The sequence below is a fragment of the Catharus ustulatus genome, chromosome 8 (genome assembly GCF_009819885.2).
Source record: "Catharus ustulatus isolate bCatUst1 chromosome 8, bCatUst1.pri.v2, whole genome shotgun sequence".
Lineage (NCBI taxonomy): Eukaryota > Metazoa > Chordata > Aves > Passeriformes > Turdidae > Catharus > Catharus ustulatus.
The window spans coordinates 30,211,512-30,235,643 of NC_046228.1; the positions used below are offsets into that span (position 1 = coordinate 30,211,512).

The 24,132-nt window shown below is 40.7% G+C and overlaps 1 protein-coding gene across 4 annotated transcripts in view; it reads left to right on the forward strand.

Annotated features, from left to right (window-relative positions):
* The window catches only part of ARID5B (AT-rich interaction domain 5B), a 114,709-nt gene that overhangs the window by 79,255 nt on the left and 11,322 nt on the right, over positions 1–24,132 (forward strand). For 3 of the 4 annotated variants that reach the window (XM_033065974.2, XM_033065972.2, XM_033065976.2), the window contains 3 exons: positions 3,764–3,968; positions 6,369–6,421; positions 13,634–13,731. In XM_033065974.2, the coding sequence (XP_032921865.1) occupies positions 3,764–3,968; positions 6,369–6,421; positions 13,634–13,731 (356 nt within the window). The remainder of the gene's footprint in view (positions 1–3,763; positions 3,969–6,368; positions 6,422–13,633; positions 13,732–24,132) is intronic. The other variant, XM_033065975.2, reaches the window with a different exon arrangement.

The window sequence follows — 24,132 nt, forward strand, 5'->3', positions numbered from 1 at the left end:
GTGGCTGTGTGTTTGGGCTGGGAAACAGCAGAAGGGGCATTCCAAAGGCCGTGGTTTTGAGACCAATGCAAGCTGCATAGTTGTGATGACTTGCTGAATTTCATGTTCTCAGCTGCCAGTTACTAGAAAGCTTAATTCTAAAAACCTAGTTCTCATCAGGCTTGTTTGTCTTGAGCTATCAGCAGATTGTATTGAGGGTTTCAGAGTTACCTGACAAGGACAAGTGTCTGGTTGGGTAGGAGCAGCTCTGGCTCAATTCCAGTTTGGGTGGCTTGTTAAAAATGGAATGATAGGATCACAGACAATGTGATCCTGGACTTGCAGGTCCTGCCAGGAAAAGTGGATCTTTTGTGTGCCACTTCCCACTTTTGCTCTCTTTGGTCGTCACTGCATCACTTTTAGTGCCTCCTGGGGAGGATCCCAGGGGAGTTCCTTCCATGGCTGGGAAGGGAATACAAGGCTGTCTACTCCAGCAGGATCAGCCCTCCTAGAGAGGGATATAGCAAGCTCTTCCTCAAAACACTCATAGGACTCTGGAGGTTTTCCTATTTGATGTGTCATCACTGCTGGACAGGCTTCTGGAACTTGCAGACTCTGGCAGATCACCCTCATGGTACCTGCTTCATCTTCCCAGAGAGTGTTCCCAATTCAAAGTGTGTTCTAATGCTTTTTAAAAAAACTGGCTGACCTGATCATTTTGAGGAACTGAAAGGATTAACTTAAACATGGAAATTGTGCCCAAATGAATCTATTAATTACATCTCCTAGTGCAAATGCTGAAGCACACCTCTAACTTCATTTGTGCAACAAGATCTGGGAAATCAGTTTAAAAGTTGCCAGGATATGCTTTTCCTGTGGCCACAGGTGGCCTGGCACGCTCTCAGACCTGGAGATTTATTCCGAGTGCCTCAGCCATTATCTGATGGAAACTGTAAAATGCAGGTCTGTTGTGGTCTGTGTTGTGTGTGACCTCTGTCAGGAGAAGACAAACACATGGTTGTACCCTTGGGTGTTTACTGACCATTTGGTCATGGATCAAGCACCTCTGATGGAACACACAGCAGGAGATGGTCAGCTGTTCCAGAGCCCATCTCAGTGCCACCCTATCTTATCCAGCTTAACCCAGCCGTGGCACTGGGTTTGTGTTTCAAAAGAGAAGGGCACTCTGTGGTGCTTGGAGAAAATCTGGCATCATTCTCACTGATTCTGACATGTTTATGCTGGATTTACACCGGTGTTGCCCAGAATGGCATTTGGCTCTTTTGGTTCTCATTAATTACTGGTCGTGGCATTTATCCATATTTCCTGTTAGATGGTGGGGAGGTTCCAGAAGTGAGGCTTGGGCCTCAGATGCTGAGCAGATGAAGCATTGTAGCCTTCACCAAAGCTTTGTTGAGTCTGATGCTGGTTTGGAGTCCACCCACCACGTTTTAACACCTCTGACCTCCAGAGGGTCTGTGACCTTGCTTCTCTGTAGACAGAGAGGAAGGTTGTGTCTAGAATGGGTTTTTCCCACTCCTGGTGGCTTGCTTAATATTACTCTGCCTTTGTCTCCTTTCAGGTAGTATCCCTTGCTATTAGTTTGCATGTACAGCCATGAGCTTTGATTTCACTTAAGAGTTCATGCCCAGGTTGTCTTTGCAAACATAATTCTGAATTGTCTGGTTTAAAAAAGAGAATCCAAGCAAGTGGGTGACAAAGCTGAATAATTGTTCCCAGGTCCAGTGAATTTGTTCCAAATTTGCAACTCCAGTTAAAAATCCTAAAATTACTGAAGTCATACATTCCTTTTGGGAGTGTTAACCCAGTCTTTGGTAAAGCATTGAAACCTAAGACAACATAATCTAAACTTTGGAAGCTGTTAAATAGTTTTTGTGAGGTGCCAAAGTAAAAAAAGTCAAGGAATTACAGCCCTGATCTGAAAAGTGGATGAGGAAGTCCAAAGTTCATTTAATAGGAAAAAAAAAAACCTGTTAGCTCCTCTGACTTCTGGATGAAATCCATGATCTTTACAAAAGTTTAATCAACAAGCATATCTATTACTAAAACGCAGAAGATGATGTCTTGTGCTGTAGGAAGACAGCATCTCTGTGCACTTGGAGAATATCAAGCAGTACACTGGATATACCGCAGCAGCAAATGATCAAGAAAAATCCCGCAGGAAGTCCCTTTCCCAGTCCCCTGGGAGGAGTGAGCCTGCACCTTCCAGTAGCCAGAATGGAGGTTTTTCAGCAGTATCAGTTGCCATGGAAAATTGTAACTGCTTGTCCACTCTGTTCAGGAGCTTTGACCAGCATCTGTAGAAAACTGTGGAGCAGATCATTTGAACTCAATATTCTCTGCAAAGTTAATACCTGGAGTTTTATAAAGATTTTTTTTTCCCTGAGCCTGAAATACCAGAGTATCTTTTATTAAGGTAGAATAACTATATTGTGGTTGTGGTCTTTCCAGTGATGTGTCTGTTGTTTGTTTACAAGCACTTAGGTAATGCTCTTCAGAGCAGTTGCTTCCAAACTGTCAACAAGCATCCAGAAAGCACCTGGTTTAGAAGTGGCAGTTCTGAGGGAGGGTCCATGGGTTGCTTGGCCGAGAGTTCCTACCTTCCTGCACACCAGGATACCCTGCTCTCCTCTGGTATCCTCCTAAAATACCACATACTGGCTCTTAGAGTCTCCTTGCTCCCTCTGGGAGCACAAAGGATATGTCTTGGATGGGGTATGGAACTACCAGAAGGCTCCTGACAGCACTCAGAAGCACTGAAGGGCAATCAAAATTCAAAATCCAAATCCAAAATTCGTGTAACCATCTCCACTACCTTGTATTACAGAACTTCCAGTATTTCATTGGAAATCCATTGATCCCATGGTTCCAGTGTCTTGGTCAGGTTTCTGGCCTTTTTATTTTTTTGTAAATACCTTAAGTGAACACTCCATTTAGAATTTGCTTGGTTCAGTGAGAGGATTAAGCCAGAGGAGGTAAGCCAGTCTCACTGGGTATTTTCCCCCCTGTATGAATACTGAGGACAAGTCAAGTGGTTTCAATGTTTTAATTTCCTGACTGGCACACATCTGCTGGGCAGTCCAGTGAGAGACCTGGAGCTCTGGGAATTACATGTGGCTGGGAGTTACATGGCTGGGGATGCCAGTGTCTACCAGGAAAGTCTCCAGCTACCAGCCCCTACCTTTTGCTAAATGCTTAGGGCTGAGCTCAAGTTTAAGCAGATGCTCAAATACATTTGATCAGAGTCCATGCTACATCAGAATCTCCACTTGTGTGCTGACGGCTCTGCCTGGATAAAGCTTGCCAAGGTTTGCATCTATTTTGGTGGGCCAAAGAAGAGAAAAATGTGTCATTTCAGGGCTGGCTGCTGAGTATTCCTGGAAGGGGCTGAGCACCCTCAGCTCCAGGGGTTGTCTACGGGAATCCTGGAACAAGAATTATTATTAGATTTGCTAATGGCAAGTGTATGTTAGAGATAGAAGCTGTGACATAGCAGTGTATAGTCATAAAAACGCAGATCTGGAGAGCCTTACCAGTGAGTTATAATGATTTAAAGATGTGGCTGTTTAAAAATGTTGTGACTAAGATTCAGAACAAGACATTTAGCTCTATAAATAGCTTCCTTTGTTTCCCCTCAAACACAGTTGCATGGATTGGCCTTCATTTTTTTTTCAACAGTCCATTCTTCTAGGAGAGGGTATTTATTCCTTAAGTGAAAATTAAAGGTTACCCAGATCTGATATGACATCTTTTCTTTTCCCAGGTAAAATGTGAGGCTAAGTCAGCTTTGCCCAAACCCAAGAGTAACAACAGCAACTGTAAGAAAGGCTCAAGTGAGGATAAATCAAAGATTGCCATAGGTGAAGAATGCAGAGCTGATGAGCAGGCTTTCCTTGTGGCTCTTTATAAATATATGAAAGAAAGGAAAACACCAATTGAACGAATACCCTATTTAGGTTTTAAGCAGAGTAAGTATCCTTTTTCTCACTTTCTTTTTGACATTTTAGAATGGTTTGGCTTCTCTGGAGAAAGCAATTGCACACAAAGCCTATTTTTAAAGCCTTATGGATGGGGAGGGACCATGTTTATCTCTACACATTTTCCAGTCCAGGCATTTCACTGTCTTATGCCTAGATTTGCATCTCTTCCTTCTGGGGTAGTTGCTGCCAGATATTTATAGGCTTAAATCTGCTGATTATGACTAGAAATAGGCATGTTGAAAACTCTCTAGTTTTCTGTTTTGTAAATCTGCAGCGTCTGTAATGCTTTTCTTCTGGGTTAATAATATGACGTATCTTTATTGTGCCCAGATGTTCTTTATGAAAGGACAAATATTAAAGGAAGACATTTAAAGGTGGTCAAGAAAGGCACAAAAGGAGTAATATTTTTAAGCCCCAAAATGTGTTTATAGTTAATAAATTACTGACTTTGGAGAATAAAACCAGACCATATCTGTTTAATAGAGAATGCAGTCTTTAGAATTGCTTTGGCATGTACAGTATGTCGTGCCACAGTCTGTAAATTAATTGCATGTAGAGAAGATACAGTTGAAACTGAATTTTGCATAAATATTGCAGCACAATGTGGATCTTTCACAGTTACCAACAAAAGCTGTAAATGGGGTATTTCTCCTCCTTATCTATAGATTGAAAGATACTTTATTTCCTTAAAGGGAAAACACCATGGATTGAAATATTATTTACTCTAATTTATCTCCTAGATTAAAACCGTGTGTTATTTTGATGAAGAATGTCAAACCTGTATATTTTACATAACAATTTACATACCTAATAGCAATTGGCACTGATTGCAACAGGCCTCCAGCAGCCGTTATAAACTTATATAACTCCGAATGATTACAGTGTTTGTCTGAAAACTGGCTGCTTGAAATGGGAGTAAAATTAATGTACTATGAACTGTTTCGTTGCATTATGCATTGATTCAGATTAAATCAAGGCCTAAGCAACACTTTTGATAGCGTTGGAGCAGTACAAGGTTCAATGAGGCTTTCAGAACATTTTGTGTTGAAGAATTTTTTTTTTTTCTCCCCACCCCCCCATATTATTCTGCATTCTATCAAGCATGAAGACAGGGTGGGCTTAAAAGACAAGCTAAAGTATTATTTCTCAAGTTGCCCACTGGGGATACAGCCTGCTGCTAATATTTAGCTGAAATAGATTGAAACTTGCCTGACATTGATTATGGAGTAGGGGCCTCATCCAGCAAATACTTAAATACCAAGAGTAAGTATGCTGAGAAGAGCAGAAATGTTTGCAGGATGGGGCTCCGTGTTTGTTGAGCAAGGCTTGTGCAAACATTGCCAATATGAATGGGTTGTTGGGAAGAGGTAGTATGTACAGTACAGCAGAGCATCCCTCCATAGAGGAGGGGATCCCGTTCTCCAGGGTCTGCAGCATTACTGCTGACCTCAATTATTTGTATTTTATTAATTATAATTAATTATTAATTATATGTATCATTTGTAGTGTGTCTGTGGGGAATCGCTGTTGATGGAATTGTGCATACACCTTCGATAGGGCTGACATGGATTTTTCTTTCTAACAATTAAATTAGATAAAATAAAAATTTAAATTAAATTAAATTAAATTAAAAAGGCACCAGCAAGCAGTGGCCCCATGGGACAGGGGTCTGGGATGATAAGCATGTGAAAGGAGAGAAGTTCTGCAGGAAATGACAACTCTCTCCCAACACATCTTTTGAATTGAGTTGCCACTGTGCCTCTGACCCCACAGCCCATGGGCAAGGCACAACCAGCCACAGCATAATTATTGCAGTAATGCTCATTCATGCTCCATCTGGGTTCATTCACACAGGGCCTGCTAGAACGCAGCTTATTGTTGATTGATTATGGAGCCCATTATCTGACCTGCAGTAAATATTGGATATTTTCTAATCGATAGGCCTGGTCTGTGAGCCACTGTGCGAGTCCTACTTGCTTGCTAATGAAACCGGTATTAAACAAATAATTAAAAGTAACGTTCTTCCCAGTGAGTAATTTTTATTACCGAAGTTATGGAAACATGCTACAGTTATTATGCCATGTCTCTTATCAGCAAAGTCAAATGAGCCCATTACCTTTGTTTCAGTGTATTTTTCCAGTCCTGTTAAGGAATCTCTAAGTGTGTTCTCTTATATGTAATTTAAAAAATATATAGTATGGGCTAATATTTACTCTTCAGATTATGTAAATACCTCTTTGGAAAATGTTTCACAGGAGCTTTTTCAGGGGCTGTGAGCTTTTTTTTTTCTATTTTTCTTTTTTTTTTTTTTAATTGTTTAATTTACATTTCTTTGAAATATGTTGGCTAATGCAATGCTTATCTAAATACTTATTGTCCCTCTAACAGTTAACCTTTGGACTATGTTTCAAGCTGCTCAAAAACTGGGAGGATATGAAACAGTAAGTGTTTAAGTAACTTAAATGAAATAATTGTGCAATCTAACTTTTCCCTGTTAGAAAAAAAAATGTAAAAGCAAACAATCATTTGCTGCATTTTAGGCTAGCTGTACTCATTGTGGGTTTATTGGGCCATTTTTGGAAATGGTCCCAATTAGTTCCAGATCTGGCAAAATTGTAAACTTGTTGTAAAAACTCCAAGTGGAAAACATATGTAACTCTTCTCTGTCAAGGAAATTAGTTAGGTCTGTAATTTTTTCCCATGTTGAGAAAGGGCTATTATTGTACAACAAGCCAAGACTGCATAAAAGAAATTTCACTTGGCAACATCCCTGACATCTGTTCATGTCTAATATGGGAAATGTATTAAAGGCTTTCAAAAGTAATCAGCATTGTCCATTAAGGAATAGTATGTTGCAGAATCTTCTCTTATTCTAAGTGTAAAAGATCTTTATTAGACAAGGGTCAGTACCGCATAAACAGGAAGTTATTAAAGTAATTCAGAAAAGTCTCTGACACTTTTTATCAACTAACCATATCTGACAAGAGCAGTTTATTTTTAGCTCACAGGAAAATTTGATGGCATGGATTTTACAGCATGTATTTTGAACCAATAAAATATTAGAGCAACAAACTTAGATTAAAATCTTGAAATGAGAAGAAAGAGCTGCATTAATATGGCATCAAAATGACATCTGTAATAAAAAAACAATTGACATAGTAAGATGTCGTCACTGGAAATATTTTCTTCGCACACAATGATCAGATTAAGTTGTTCAGTTCCTGCCACAGTTGGATGAAAGAAATTATTTTTGCTTTGTTTACGAAGTAATCTGGGACATATCTGTGCTGTAGAGAAATGACAGGAAGAAATGCTCTATCAAGAAACTGAAAGTCATTTTAACCAAAATGCAGAACTCAGTGTTTTCCTTCCATACAATAAAGCACATTGTTCTGTACATCAGCAACCTGGGCTCGTTAGCATGGGTGTGCCTGGGATTATGTGAAACGTGAAATCTAACATTCTTTAAGAAAATATGTGCTTGATTTGGCTTTTATTGTGCTCTATCTTTCATTAATCAGCACATACTATGCTTCTTATGTACAGGGGTGTGTGTAGGTGTGCTCATGGGTATGTATGAATGAATAGCTACCATAGATAGATCGTTACAGCAATTATGAGCGAACGGTAATTGCTCGAGTTGTAAAGTGCAATGAAAATGAGAGCTAAAATCTTGAACTTGATCCAGAGCACCAGGGAAGGCCAGGGGGGAGGTTGAAGGGAGCATGTTCCGAGTGCTCAGGAAGGCAAGCAGTCTTCACAGCAATGATGCAATGTTCAGGTTTGCTTGGGGGGACTAAGGACAGAAGCAGGGATGCCAAAGTGGGGGCTTGCTGGAGAGAGCTGAGTTTTAGTGCCAGAGGGAGAGATGGAGCAGGTGAGCCTCTGTAGCTGAGGAAGAGCAAGAATAGGATGTGAATTTGTGACCACAAGGCCACAGAGCCAGGTTTGAGAAACATGACAGGATCTGAGAGTAGGGATCACAAACATGAGAATGTCAGCCAGAGTAGCTTCAGACCACACTTGTCTCAAAGCTCCTGTCCTTCTCTCAGTGACAGATATTCTCTGTCATTTAGGGGCATTTGTCACCTTGAATGAAAATGTACCAGCAGTGCTTATTCTTCATAGAGAGTAAACTGAGCAATTGCTTCCTGTTAAGTAAATGGCAGGGCAAGCACAGCTTACACTATCTGACATAGCCATGAGCCCAGCTTTCTTCTGGAGAGTGACTGTGTCTGAAATGATGGGCCTGGTCCTGTTTCTATGATGTGAGTGGCATCTGTGCTCTTTGCAGGCAAGCTGAGGTTGGGAGGACTGTTTTGATGCAATTTAAGTTGTATATGGAGCATGAGGTTTCCTGACCTCCTTCTCTTCTGTTAACAGTCTCATCCTCAATACGGATCTGCCTTTGCTTTAAGTTCCCCGAGTATTATATTGATAGCTCTTGCAATACTTTGACCTGTGCACACCCTGGATTTTATTATTTTATGCATTGAGTTTGCCAACTGCATTAGTTTGTATATATTTTATAATGGCAAACACTGCTGAGAAGCTTTTGTGTTTTATTTGTTTCATTTTTCACAAGTCAGTGGATGGTAGGGGTGACATGGACCTCAGTTACCAGTTCCAGGATCTCAGGCAGATCTACTTAGATGTAGAAATTTCAAGTGAGTGCTTTAATTCAGTGCTGAGCAGAATCCACCACTCACACACAGTGCCACCATCTATTGATGAGGAGAAGTTGTGGAGTGCAACCTGCCCTGTTTAGTACACATTTATCTCTGTGGCCCCTTCCACCTGATTTGAGCAAACCATTACAAGGGTTTCATCATCTTTAATTGGTTTTAAAATTTCACAGGTTTCTGGTTTGTGCATTGAGATAGAAATAGGTCTTTTCTCCTGGAAGTATTGTAAAGAAAATATTTAAAAGTAGATACTAGATTTTAACATGTGACAGCCATTTTGTGAACAAGAACCAGATAAAAGATTGCTTAAAATGACATATGGAAACTTAAAGTGGTCAGATGACAATTTTTTTACAAGCATAGAAACGTTCCCAGTTAAAGCAGTTGCAAACTTCACATCCTTTTATTTGTCAGAACAATTATAGTCTGCCCATTTTTAATTTTATCCACTGCCTTGTCCACTTTGTTCATATATAGACATTTTGATGCAGTCTAAAAAACGTTATTGAGAGACAAGCATGGATCATGTGCAGTGTTTTTCGCCTTCTGCACACATGCACAGATTTTTGCAATATTTTTGAGTCCAGTCCTGTCAGTTAAGGATCTGAAAGTGACTGAGAACAGACAGGGATTGGATTTGAGATGCAGAGAACAACTTTCTTAGCCATCTGACTTTCCCCCTGGGGGAGAGGATCCAGTGAGGCTTGACAGAGGGCATTACCTTTGCATATGGGATATACATATGGGATATCTAATAGTGTCAGGTCATGATTGTGTGTCATATTTAAGTGATCTCCACTTAGAATACTTACGAGAGTCATTTCTCCTGCATTTGATTACTAATTCTGAGTTGGTGGTCATCTATAACTGTGTAGTACCACACTCCTTGTACTTGTTCTTGAACATAGTACAGGCCTAATAAAACCAGCAATCCATAGAAACTGGTTTAAGACTTAAACAGATGAAGCTGTCTGTGTGTAGTTGGTGGAATCATATTTCTCTTAAACAAAGGTATGTGAGATGAACGTCTTTGTTACTAATAATAGGAGAGTGCATCGGAAAGCACTCTGTATAGCAGACCTTCACAGTGAAAATGATCAAAAATGTCCCCAGATCACTGGATAAAATATGAAACAATGCCATGTTGTAGAGGACTCAGCTGCAGTGGCATTTGGAATTTTCTCAGTCACCCTAAGTCAAGTGAGTGAAAGGTGCAGAAGTTCATAGATGGGAAGCTTCCAGGACTTACCTAAAGAGTTGTTCTTGGCGAATTATGAAGTAGCATTTTTCCTTTTGAGTCAACATAAAAGGAGTGCCTTGGCATGTTTGCAGAAGGCTGTGCTGCTGAATGGACTCTACCTGGAGATGTCTTAGAAAGATTAAGAATGAAAAAAAATTAGGTGGAGCTTAACCTTCAGTATATAGCAGCTTAGATTTTGCCAAAGGTCAGTGGGATCCCATTTATCTGCTGCCTCCTGGAAGCAGCAATAAAGTGCTTTAGTTTTTAAAAATTAGTGATTGATACATATATCAGTCCTGCGTCAGGGCAGGCCCAAAGAAACTGGTGTATCAGTGGAATGCAGAGCTAACTGGGTTTTTTCGTGCAGTGCTAATACCCAGAGCTCTGAAGAGAGCTGTGAACATCACGTACCATGACCAGAAAATCCCCCAGTACGTTTGCAGCAGGAAATAAGCAAGAAACCTTTCACAAGGAAGGGAGCTGGGAGCTAGGATTGTAGTGCAGAACACCTTAAGATTTCTCAAAGCAGAAGACACCATTAAAAGCATGTTTGTAAACATCTTCTGCTTTTATAGATGAGATCATTGCTTTTATTTGTTTTTTCTTGACTACCACTCACTGCATAATACTGTGCTTGTAGGAACCAGATCAGATCTGCTCTTACATCCCTGGACACACCAATCTCTTTGCTTAGTTCTGATTTCTCTTGGTTGGGAAGGTTGTCGCAGAGGTTTTCAAAGTTGCTGGCTTCCAGTGGGCCCAGCATTAGGATTTTGAAGCTTTAGGTTGGAGCAAATTGCAGGAGGGTTCTGCAGCCCAGAAGGCCGCTTGAAAAGTAAAGTCTGCATTGGAATGTGGAGGTGTCAGAGATGACACTTGCCTGTGAAATCACCTCAATTAATGGGTGAGCCTGGACCATCCTGTACTTCCAGAAATGTGGCAGGCACTGGGAATGATGTGTATGCTATCAGGAATAAGGAAAAACAAATCAGAAAACTAAAGCAGCCGAGGCAGACATTTTTGGTAGCACCCATAACCATAAGCACAGCATTGGCAAGCATTACCCTTTCCTGACTCCATGGGAAGTTTGATCACTGAGGTGGTGGGGAAGAACTGGTATGAGACAGGAAGGCAGTCCTCAGTTTGGATATGGTCAGCAGGGACATCCAGCTTGAGCAGTCCTGCCCTGCATGACTAGAGTGGAGTTTCCTCAGTGAAGCTTTTTGTTCAGATTGTTTAAGGATGTAATTAATCAGTTCCTTTAGTCCTTTGAAGTTTATTAAGCATTAAAAAATAAACTTTCCAGAGCAGGGGAAAACTCAACCCCAGGCTTTGTTAGAATAACAATTGTTTCAGGGAATGTCTAATTTAAACTCCCTCTGTAGGAGGGCACAACTCAGTTAATTGCCAAGGAGCTCTGGTCCATTGCAGATGTAGAATTGGATAAAGCTGGGCAAATGTTTGTGAAAATACTATTATTCTAATCAGCTTAGAAGAAAGAGACATGAAAAATGATCCATAGACTTCAAAGGGATTCACTTTTACCCTAAGTTATATTTACTAGTGTTCCAGCTTGAGGATCAACTCTTGAGTCAGCTCTTGGTAAATGTGAGACTAAGACTCTGAAGTTTTCCTTTTGAAAATGGAGACCATGCTTTTTAGTCACATCAGGATGTTTATAAGGGGGACTTACAGTAGTCCTCCTGCTAGCTAATCCTTGGCTTTCGTTTAAAGTCTCTGCACAGCATCACTTTTCTCAGCCAAGGCTTCAAGTTCGGGCAGCCTTGCAAGCCCAGCCAGGCTGTGCTTGTCAGAGGGCAGGAGCACAGACCCCAGAGCAGCTTCGTGCACCTTCATTCCCCCCCTTCATGAGCCTGACAAAGGTTGGTTTGCAGTAGTCCTCAAGGGATCTGTGATTTTTTGGGAGCTCCAAGAAGGCAAGGGCTGTCCTCTGTCTGTTCTGGTCCTGAGAACTGGTGGAATGTGGGAGGCAGAGGTAGCTTCCCATCCAGACATTCCTTCACAGCAGGGTGCTTGGTCCAACTCTCATCTGATTTTTTGGGTTGCATGAGGAGCATCCATTCATATTCTCAGGATGTGATGTTCTTTATGGCTCATTAGGACTCAGGTTCTTCAAGCACTTTAGTAGTAATAAGAAGTGTGGGTAGCCTGAAAAAGACAGCCTAGGAACTGAAACAAAACAGACTTAGGATGAACCTTACCATCAGATGAATGTTTGTTTATATTGAAATAATTTGCTTGTGCAGAATTTATCTTTGAATTGCTTGAATCCTCGTGCTGGTAGTCTTTGGGTTTATTATAAAAGATGGAAAATGAAATTAGTAAATGAAATCGGTTCATTTAGCTTTATGTAAGGTTTAAGATACTTTTTTTCCCCCTGAAATATCTATACGTGCAAACTATGCTCAGGTGCTAATAGTGAGTTAAAGCTACTGCTCTTCTCTGGAGAACTCTGCAAACAATAAATTTAAAGAAATTGTGACGTTATCAAATGATAAGACTCCAGCCATGCTTTTGGCTTTGGAGAATAATTTCTGCAAAGGAAAGGCTTTCCCTTTATATTAAGCAAAACAGAAACACCTCTTACCCTGTAATATTTAATGATGGTAGCTATCTCCTCTTGTTTAGATTAAAATTACAGGCCTCAGATTGCAAGTTGTAATATTTGTTCTCTTCTGATTGCTGCCTTTAGCTCCTCAGTAAATGCCATTGACTGCTCTGTGGGTAACTCCAAAGAAGCCTCCAGGGCTGAATACATTAAAATCCATGGCATTCCACAGCAAATTACAAAATTCTCTCCAAATTGCCCCCACAGATTTCTACTGGCCTTCTTTATGAGCTGCAGGCAAACAGGGGTGATATATTGTGCTTGTCCTGTTACTGTTTCTTTTCCTGTTTTAAATACAGCAATATATACAATATATTTATATTTATTTATATAGTCTGTATTAAATACAGAATATGTAAAATAATGAAATGATATTCAGAAACAATCCTTTTGCCAGGTCTTTCATCTGTTATTCTGTATAATCCTAATTTCTGTACAAAAAAAACAACCAACAGAACCATGGTATGCAACTCAATATGTTACAAGGTGTTTCTTTTCATCAGCATAGTCCAATAAAGTATACAACTCAGATATTAACATTGGTGTATGTTAGGATTTCATTACTATTTGATTTATATATTTTTCAGATATAAATTAATAAAAATAAACAGCTTGTAACATATATGGTTATGGACTGTGGTTTTGTGGATTTACAGAATTCTGTGGTGGATTTGAGTTTTGCAGCAGATTTTTCTCTAGTTCAATTAAAATAACTATGTAATCATTATTTGTGCTGAGTATGGTTTGAGCTTCATTTTGATAATTCACCATGGGATTTGTCTGCATAACTTCTGATGGTTAATGACCCTATATTGATTGAGAGTCTCTTTTGTGAGTCTGTACTGCTTGTGACTTGATAACAAATCAGTCAGATCACTCCATTTTAGAGAGAAATAAATAGACAGTGCTACCAAAAAAAAAAAAAAAACCAAACAAAAACCCCAAAGCTCTGTGTACTCTATATATTCTGTAGGGGATTTTATAATGATTGTAGGACATGCTGTTCTGAAGGTGTCATACGTGCATTTGTTTTTGTGAACTCAAATGCTGTAGAATCTGTAAAGATGCAAGATTAAATTTTCCATTGCCATTTTTACAGATAACAGCCCGACGACAATGGAAACATATTTATGATGAATTAGGTGGTAACCCTGGAAGCACAAGTGCTGCTACTTGTACTCGCAGACATTATGAAAGGTAAGATAACAAATCTGAAACGCTTGTTTAATAATGAAAAAATTAATTTGGAAAGCTTTCAAAGCGTTTTATAAAGAATTAGAGAAAAAGATAGAGTCTCTTCTTAAAGATGTAGTAAATACTTCCCAAGTTTAGTCAGATAATCCATTGTAATTTAAAACCAGTGTCTGTCTCCAGTGACTAAATAAATAAAAAAAAAAAGCATCTGATTTTTCTTTGGTATAGATCTTAATTTTTGCACCATCTTTCCAGTAAAGAAGCTGAAAGATTGTGGTAAACATACTCTACTCAAGGAAAATAAGAAATAGCAGCTAATTGATGCAAACATTTTTCCTCTATCATCTTTTAGGAATACCAATTAAGCAAATAGTTATTTTGATCAAAATAATGGGATGGCCCATAATGCAGAGTGCTGTTAATGTTGTAGGTCATGCCGAGCGTTGCATTCCTCTTCTTCATGGCATTCCTTCCCTCCTCCCTGCCTGTGAACTGCTGCCAAACACTCTTTCTCTGCAGCCATTGTTGCTGGTCAGAACTGTTGAATTCTTATTCTTCCCATGTAGATAATAACTTCCAGGGCTTGTGAAGCCAGCACACATTGAATAAAATGCTGGAGCTGGAATGTTGTTTTAATTTGGTTTTTAGAAACAACTCTTGGGGCTTTTTCTTTTCCTTTTCTTTTTTCTTTTATCTTTTTTGGGGGTTTTTTTCTGTTTTTTTGTTGTTGTTTTTTTTTCTTAGACAAGTAAATACGAGCAAAAGCTCAGCAATTTTCAGCTCCAACAAGTAAAATTCAGTCTTTTGTTCCTGGGCATAAACAAGTCACTTTGCTGGGCTGAGGAAGAGGTTGTGCTTGCCTGTGCAGAAGGTGGCACGGCAGAGCTGTGTTCAGTGGGCAGTTTCTCTCCTTATCCTAGTGCCTGATGTGTTGGCCTCTTGAAGAGAGATACTGCCATTGTCATGAAGGGTAGTTGATTTGATCATGCTCATTTACAGGGGACATCTCCAGCAGAAGGGCTTGGGTGCACAGAGGAGTTGCATGTAATGAATGCTATTAGAAATGTTAGAAGCTTTCTGGAGATTGAGCCAAGCAGCAGAGCAAAGTGAGTGAGTTGCTGTGCATGTCAGATGGGGCTTTTCCCTGCCTTCATGTTACAGAAAAATGTTATAGATTGTTTTATTGACTCATCAGATTGTGGGTATTCAGCTCTTCCACCCCAATCATTATAGCCCTGGGAGTCTCAGAGCTCCCTCTTGCACCCAAGCCAGCTGATGGGTTTCCAACTGGCAGTCTGGCTTTTCCCTTGCCAGATGTTCTGTGTGGGATGTTATTTGACAGAGGAGACCCAGGCACACAGAAGTATTAGGTCTCTGTGGGTTTGGGTTGCAGAGGGAGCACTGCTGCAAGCCTAGAGTCACGGAGAGAACACATCTCTTGTAGTTGTGGAAAAATTAATGAACCATTCACAAATACTCCATGAGCCGGTCTCTCTCTCCTGCTTTCCTGACAATGTTCAATGCCAGTGGTTTGGGGTTTTTTTATATGCAAAAGCCTTGCACTGTACTCCCATGCATAGGGACTCGTGTGACTGACTCAGCAGTTTCTTGGGTATGCTCTGAAGTGCCACAAAACCCACTGTGCTCTCTGGAAAACCTGAGCAGATTCCTGATGCCTTCCAGATTGAAAAGCCTTTCCAGGCTACCCAAAAGCAATTCTGCTTGAGTCAACCTGGTCTGAGGAAAGAGTCTTCTAGTTTATGGTTAGATTGGTTTTAATACACTGAAGAACTCAAATCTGAGTTAAAGGATGCCAGTCTGTCATGTAGTTCTGGGTTAGGTCTGATATGAGGCAGCACATAATTTTCCTCATCCCTGGCAGACTATCAAAAGATGGCATTTGGGGAAAAAATCATGCAGGACTTTTAGGTTAGCCCTGAGCTAACCTAAATTTTCTTCACTAAATCTGGTCTGAAAAACCAAAACATGTATAGAAAAAAACCTCGGTAACTCATCCAGTCTCTTCTTTTCTAGTGTTAGATGCTTTTTTTCCAGCACTGGAAAGCTGTATTAAGCCTCAGACTTGAAAAAAAGTAAACTAAATTGTCATGGTTTGTTTCAGCTGGTAATTCTAACTACAGCACCTGTAAATGTAATGCTCATTTATAGGCAAAGAGCTCAGATGACATTTAATCTAAAACTAGAACTGCAGTGCAGGAGTACACACACTCATGATTCAGGACACACATTTTCAAACTTGAAACTCTACAGCTGTACAGCTAAACTGGAAATTGAATTAAACTGGAAAGCAAATGCTGAGTAAATCTCCTGATTTTTCCTTTCTGAATCCCGCTGGCTTTTCCTTGCTTACTGGAGGCAGAACAGGCAGTTCCTGACTTCACTGGCCCTGCCCCTGTTTGACTTAGCCTTGCCATCCATCTCTGCAGCTGGATCTCAAGGGCATCCATGTTGTGTTAACCAACTCTCTCCCAAGAGAAGCTGCTGGCTGTTTGCATCAGCTTTAGTCTGTCAAGGCTGTTCAGGTGGCAACCACCTTTCAGTGACATTCTTGGGACGCTGAGGAGTGGAATGGCATGTATGTCCCAGTTCAGGCATTGCCATCCCTCCTTCCTGCCCTCTCCTGCTCCCCTTTACAAGGTGGAGTTTTTACACACAGTTTCAAAGGCCAGAAAGAGAGAAAGAAAGCTCCATTAACAACAGCCAAACAAACAAACAAAAAAAACCAAACACAAAATACAGGCATTGGGGAGGGCAAAACTGTCTACCAAATCCAATGAAGAAATACTGCTTTCTCTAAAGGTGTTTATAACCTCTGCAAAGCTACCTTGTGGCTGCAGATTCATGGTACAGCGGATGGCAAAAGCTCTAACAAAGCCAGATTTAAAGGTCTTGGGAAATGTATTGTTCTGCACCCTGCTGTTTGGAGCAGGGCTTGTGGTGGTAGCTGCTGGTGTGCTTTAGGTAGGTAGAGTGCTTCAGTTGGGGCAGTGTTTTCTTTATTTCTCTGGTAAAAGGAAAAGAAAGGTTTTGTGTGCGTTTTCAGCTGATTCATTTATCATTAATACAGTTCATGTTTCTAGTAATTGTTTTCATTTTAGAGTAAGGCATGGCTTCCAGTGTTTCAGTAAGTGTTATTTGTATATTAGTTACACAACTTCTGTTTGATTAATGAGTATAATAATGAAAGTGTAGGTTTCTGAGTAGAAGCAATGGGTGTTTTTATTTAAAGCATAGCAGGCATCATATAATGCCAGTGAATGTGTTATTGTCATGGCTGGTCTGGACCTGCCTCTCATTGGGTTATTCCAAATAGGCCCAAGCACTTCATAAAAATGTCTTGATCAGCCTAGTTTTCCTTCCAAACCTATTCATCTCTGTCACTTTTTAATATTAATACCAGCCTGGTGGCTATAGTCCGTTAGTACTGTACTTAATTGCTCATGTTACAGATAATTACCAATATAAAAAGCATTAATGTTTTCCCATCATGGGACTGTTGCTCTGTGCACAACTTGGACCATACAGAGCTTAGAAGGTGTTGTGTTGGTCATTGCTTTCTTCATTCATGTTCCTCTAGTGCACTTCCCTTTCAGATCACAGAAAGCCAGAGTTGTGTGAGGATGCTGTGAGCTGATTCAGCCTACACCACTCCCACGAAACTCTTACAGCCCTTGTCAGTACCCTACATCTCTCTCTCTTACCAAGAAACCCTCAGAAACAGCTGCTTTTCTGCAAAGCACTCTGCTCCATGCTGTCTTCCCCTAATAATGCAGATGTGGTTTTTGCATGCAGGGTTTGAGGTTTCCTTTTGCTTTTACACAAAATACATGATCGGCAGCTTTAACTTTCTGGCAAGAGCATAGGCTGTGTTTCTGCAGCACTGATGACGTTGTTGTTAGGGATTTTTTGTAGATGTTACACCACTGCTCCCTCCTCCCCCACAAAAAAACCAAAAAACAAAAAAAAACCTAAAAAAACCCAACAAAAAAATTAAGTAGCGATTACCTGTTGTGACCTTTTTCTGTCCCCAAGTCTGGCTGTGATTCGTGTTGGTTTCCTCCAGAGCAAGTACTGTGCACAAGCTGTGCACAAACACACATGGGCTGGGGAAAGTGAGTCTCCTTGGCTCCTCTGGAGACAGACATGTTGCTGTTGGAAGGCATCCTGGCAGGCAGCTGGATGGTACAATAGACCAGCAGCTTCCTGGCCTCTTTGGGTGCTGCAGGTAGCTGGGCTCCCTTGGGTCTCCAGCAAGGATGGACCCAGAGAACCCCACGGCCCAAGTGCTGCTCTTCAGCAGCATGTCCCCTGTGCTGGCCCTCACAAGTTACTAGCATTTTGAAAACCAGTGTGTCCTGGTCAGACACAGCTGGAGAGGGATTTATTAGGCCTTGTGCTCTCACAAAATTGAGGCAGCTGAGAAGGGAAGTATTCTGCAGAGACACAGCCACCTGAGACTTGAGGAGGAACAGGTAGGTGAGATGCATTGTAGTTCTTCACAGCGGGGCAGGGTGTCTGTGCCCACACTTCGGACACTGACCTGCAGAGTGTTTTATTCTGGCTGTGAGTGTGGCCCCTGGGCACTTGCAGAGAATCCTGCCCATCTACCAGGGAACTAAATTTCAGGAGATGCATTGTCTTGTACAGTTCAGAGCCCATTCTGCCATTTTTCTTTCTAAATCTCTCACATAAAAATTGTATATGATCAGAAACACAAGGCAGGTCAAAATAGGTCCCTTATATGGTTTCTCTTTAACAGCCATAAAGTCTGTCTACCCTGAGGATATTGTGCAGTAATTCAATATGCAGGAGAGCCCTGTGTTCCATGCAAATGCTGTTTGGTTTTCTAAAGCATTTGGATAACTTTCATGAGTGTAAGCATTCAGTGGAATTTTGCAGGAAATAACAGCCAGTCGTTAGAGGGAGCAAAAAGTAGTGGGCTAGTATAGCATCTGCATGAAATTGCTTATGGTTATCTTTTCATGCACATTGTAATTAATAGAAGGTTTTGATTTGCACTGTTAGGTGTGAAAACATCCCCAGGCAAAAATTAATCAAATGTTATGTCTTGCTGTAAACTACAACTAGCTCTTTGTTTGACCCAAAAAAAAAAAAACTTGCCAAGCAACAGTTTTCTCTCCTTGTTTTATTCTTGTCTTCACCCCACTTCTCTGCCCTCCTTACACTTTATCTGGTCCCAGACTCCCAGAAAACTTTGCAAGTTGAAAATTGTCTCCATAGTTTTCCATCAAGCACAAATTTAAGCCTGAAGATAGATGAGGTGTCTCAGTTCTCTCTTTATTTTCCTAGGTTTTTGGTTTGCGTTTTTTTTTCTTTTTGATAAATAACAAGAGGTTTCTACTTACGATTTTCTGCCCTCAGGGCTTTATCATTAAGATTAAATAACTGTACTCTCAAACATACCACTGAACAAACATCTTTTCAATTATGTGAGTAACAGATGCTTTAACAAAGGCACTATTGAAAATTCAGAAAGCTTTCCCCCTCCCCAAAATTTAAAAAGTATCAGATGACAGAGGAATGTAATTGTTTAGCATTAAAACAGATCCCTAGCTGTCCTTTTAAAACATCTGAGAACATGCTTATTTTTTTCAAAATTTCTGGGGTTTCAGCCTTAGCGACTTACTGGCCAGCGCTAGAGTCAGCAGGAGTACTGGAGTGCAAAGTGCTGGACATTTGGGCAATGCCTTTAAGTGCCAGCAAGAAGATGATCTCTTTCCTGGTGGGGAATTTTTTTCCCACCTATATCTTTCCTTTCACCCAGGAGTTTGTCCCAGCAGAATTGGGGCATGCTGTGCCATTCTCTTTTGCAGGAGGAGCACCACTGAGTAAGCACCAAGTAAGATCTTTTCCCTGAGATTGCCTCATTGATGCTGGCAATCTCCACCCTGTACTTCAGGATTTTGTTAACATGAGAGAGAATGCCCCTAGTTTGTTCAGCTTTCTGCAATATAGATGTCGCTCAGAGCTCCCAGGGAGAGTCAGCCAGATTTCAGAGTCCTGCCAGGAGAGCTGCACCCCGCAGGCAATGCAAAATGGCATCTGTAAGCTTGTTCTGAGCACAGGGACCAAGCACTGCAGGGACTTCGTGGACCTACCAAACAAAATGCATGTTTGCCTTTAGACACAGAAATGGTGAATGTGGCCAAAACAGACTCTTGTAGTGGTTTTGGTAGAGTGATCTGGGGAAGTTGCTCTGTGCCCACCACCCTTCCTTTGACTCTTTTCCGTGCAGTAAATCTACACCAAAGGGAAATGACTGGAGTTGTTCATCTCCCCCTGCTGAGCCCTAGGACCAGGAGTGCCTGAGCTTGCTTCACTGGGCTGTGCAGCGTAATCAACAGCTGTGTTTGTAATGTCACTAATTTCCAGTTTACTTAAAACAAAGTGTCTCTGAATTCTGTTAGAGCAGCACTGTTCACACCTTTCAGCAATAAGCCATTCTCATTACCCACCAGCACTCCCAGTGGGCTGTGAGGAAAGTTGTCGTCTGAAGGATGAAAGAGCCATTTCTGTAAGGAACCAAAGTTCTTTGGAAAGAAAATTGAGCTCCAGCATATTTTGTCTTTGCTGATAAAATCCGTGCCAGTTTTGTACGTCAGACAAATGCAAATAATGCCATTGCTATTGTGTTCTGCACAAAAGCACGTGAAGCTTCTTTTCATAAACCCTGCATTGTACAATGCAATCCAGGGAAATCAGACTTCAGGAACACACTGCTTCATTTTCTCAGTGTATTTTATATTCCCATTTTGGAAAACAAGCTGAGACCTTAAAGTTTGGGTTATTGCTCTCCCGTCTTTGCTGGGAATGTGTCACTGATGCCCAGGAGAGCTGTCTCCTGCTCCTGGCTATCCTTGCTGAAGGTTTTCCCTTCTTGTTTTCCTTGCCTACACTGGACCAGTGCTCTAAGATCTATCCTTTTGAAAAGCAACAGGGTTAAAAAGAGAAGGCTTCTCTTGGAATCAGAGCTCGGGGATTCCTCCTGGTCCCTTAAAACAGCTGAATGTTTTGCCACTGACTTTTTAGGGGAAAAGAATCAGGTATCTCTCACCAGGTTACTGATAGGGAAAGGAGTTGGAGCCACCATGGCCTTACATGCTCAGGAGAAAAGAGTTTTCCAAATTCCTACCACTAAAGAGAACTATTGCCTGTCCCTTTTCAACATTTTTGAAGCTCTAACAGCTTAATGTTCTCATGATTTACGTTAGCATCTAATCCTTGTGTAGTCTCATTAGTCCCTTGACCCCAAGATACCCATTAGCAGTGAGTTCCATGGGTTAACTGGTTGCTGTATTCATTTGGTGGAGCAAATTTAAATAATTTTCCATTTCTGTTGCAATTAGCCTCCTCAACCTGGCCAAACATGTGAATGGGGCAATATCTCCCAAGGAATGGGCTTTGATATTTTAAGGCCTTCCAGGATTATTCTTGTGGCTGAGAGGCTCCAGTGCATCCTATTTTAGGTTGGGCTTGGATCCCTGGAGAAAGTACAATGATGTCAATGGGAGGCATGCTGAAATATTTTATTCTGCCAGAAAGAAAACAAAAAATAAACACTGAAACAGTGAGACAAAAAAATATTGTAGGGGTTGTGCTGAGTTGCCTCCTTCCCTCCATCACCCTGTGTGTCCTGGGCATATGGTTCCTCCCCAGCCCAGAGCCCCCTCATATCCATACACAGTGGGGAGAATTAAAGAGAAAACATTTAATTTCCTTCCTCTTTCTAGGCTGGTCAGATCCTTTGCATTATTGTAGCTATTTTTTTTTATCATGCCTATAAATAGATGTGCTTTCATGTGTCCTGTGAAGCAGAGTCAGGCCAAAAAAGTCATTCATTTTGCATAATCAATACATGTCGTGGTTACTGGCTCAGATGAAAACTTGTATTGTTAGTTCTGTAGCTGGGAAAAAAAATGTTGACTAATAAAGATTAAGGGCTTTTATTTTTTCTTTTTATGAAATGCTAATGATGAAGACATGTTTGATATACTGTGAAATACATTTCTCTAATGTGAAGTTTCTGCTTTTTTCTGGGAAAGAGCTTCAGTCCCTGGAGGATTTTAGAATTTGTAAATATAAAATTATCTGCTTCAGTGTTTTTTAAAAAAAGGCTGGCAGAAAGCCAGCTTACTTACATTACTGTAATAGATTTTCTGACCTCTGACATCTGCTGCAGAGAAGTACATTGAATTTTTCATAATATCAGATGATGCAGATCTGAAAACTCGGTACACTGCACCATTATTTAATTCAGGACTTACTAAAGGAAAATCTTTTTTTGAGTAGCAGTTTATGCATGATTGAACTTAATATTGCTGATTGTAATAAATCAGCGTTAGTATAGTACTGATTTGTTAATATAACTTGTATTGATTTTAAGTTGTCTTTATTAAAAAAAAAATAAAAATAAAAAAAGGGAAAAGACTGGCTTTTCACAGTGACTGAATTTAATAAGAAGCCCTGTGATAGCAAAGACTCCCCTACTGTTTCTGCTCTTGGCTGGAAAATGTTATTCTTGTATTATTCCAGGGGAAAAAAAAAAACCTCATGCTGCTAAAAATCTGCTGCCTGTGGAAAGATTTTTTTTAATACACTACTGCTTACATATTCTATTTATGTTAATTGACTTATAAATAATACATTTTATTAATCTTAATATTGGAATCTTGATCATGATAAAGACCCTTTATTTGGTCGTCTCGCAGGCCTTACAAGTAAATATTCTTTAGACCATTAAGTATTCCCCCTCTTTTCTTTTTTTATGAGTACTTTTATACTTCCCCCCCTGTCGGGAAGTACAGCCACAGTTCAAAGTGACTGAAAACATGATTGTTGTTTCCAACATACAATACACTTGAGGTATCTGGATCCAGTTTTCTGGATGTTGTCTTTATGTCTCCTCGTGCAAAGATTGATTAAATCTTACCTGCACTACAAATATTTAATTAAAAAAAAAAATCTTGTGGTGGTTTCAGTCATGTCACATTCTGCTAAACTATTTGGCTAACGGCAGATTGCATTCTTCCGGTGTTGGGCAATATTGACCTTAAATTGGCTAAGCCAGCTGCTTTCATGGCATGTGAGCCGGCTGCTTACATGTTGCGAGAGCCGTATTCGTTTTATTACTCCTGTGCTATAAAAACTTCTAATAATCAAATGATAAGATCATATCCTGTGGGTAATTGTGTTGTACCGTGACAGGATAACTGAAAAAACATTCAGTGAAAATTACAACCAACGGAAATCTCTACGTGAAGAGGCAATTGCTGGTGTTGCTGGGCTCGGCGCTCCTCCCTGGGGTCTCACAGCCCGCGTTCCTGCCCGGCTCCTTGCCAGCCGCCCCCAAAAGCCACCTCAGTCGGCCCTCCTTTGAAACAAGGAGGGGAAAATCCTAGAACAAGCTATCCTTGTGTTTTGACTCAGTTTTACCTTAGTCATGCCGCCTCCTCGATACACGAAACGTTTAATTCCAGATTTCCTGCCACTGGCTCCAGGCCACTGACCGGCTATGCGAAATGTATTTTTACTGCTGTCGGCCTGCCAACTGCTGAGCTCAGTGAAAAATAACTAAAATGAAAACCTTGTACTCCCATATGAACCCTTAAGATCAGAAAAGGGAATTTAAGCCACAGTACTAATTAGCACCCAAGCTAATTTTCTGGTGAGGTGCAGAGGCAGGAGGAGGAGGAGTTTGGGTCCCACGTTACCCTACAAGGCTCAGCAGAGAGCACATGAGCAGTGATTAATCACAGTGGTCTGAGCCTTGCTCCTGGCCCGGCTGTAACCACTGGGTTAATCACTCGGCATCTTCCAGAGTAAGGTTTGTCCGTGGGACTGGGAGTATCTCTGTCTCCACGAGGCACTGGACAGCATCTGAAACCTTTATGGATGGAATATGTACATTTTTAATGGGTGACGCGTTCCCATGGAAACAAAACAAAGTCAAACACTCCCCTTGCAGCGCTAACAATTACTGTAATAAAACGTGTTTTTATTAAAAGTGACTTTAAGTACTTAACACATGGCAGAGCAGCCTCGGCACTGCCCTGTGTGAAACCCACCCTTGCCTCTTAAGTGAAGTCCAAAGTGCTTTGTGCAGTGCCAGGAGGAATTTGGTGTTTTCACCAATATTTGTGCTTTGCAAGTGAAATGTAGCAGCCTCAAGTATGAACAGGATTATTTTTTTCTTCTTCTGCTTAGTTATGCTTTTTATTATATAAACATTACCTATAATATTACAGTGGGAATCAGGTATTTGGCAACTACATATTATTTTGCTAAGTTTGCATAGAGGGAGCAGTTTCCAGTTTTAGCAGCTGTAACATGTTTAAACTCAGTTTGTAATGGGATCTGAAGATG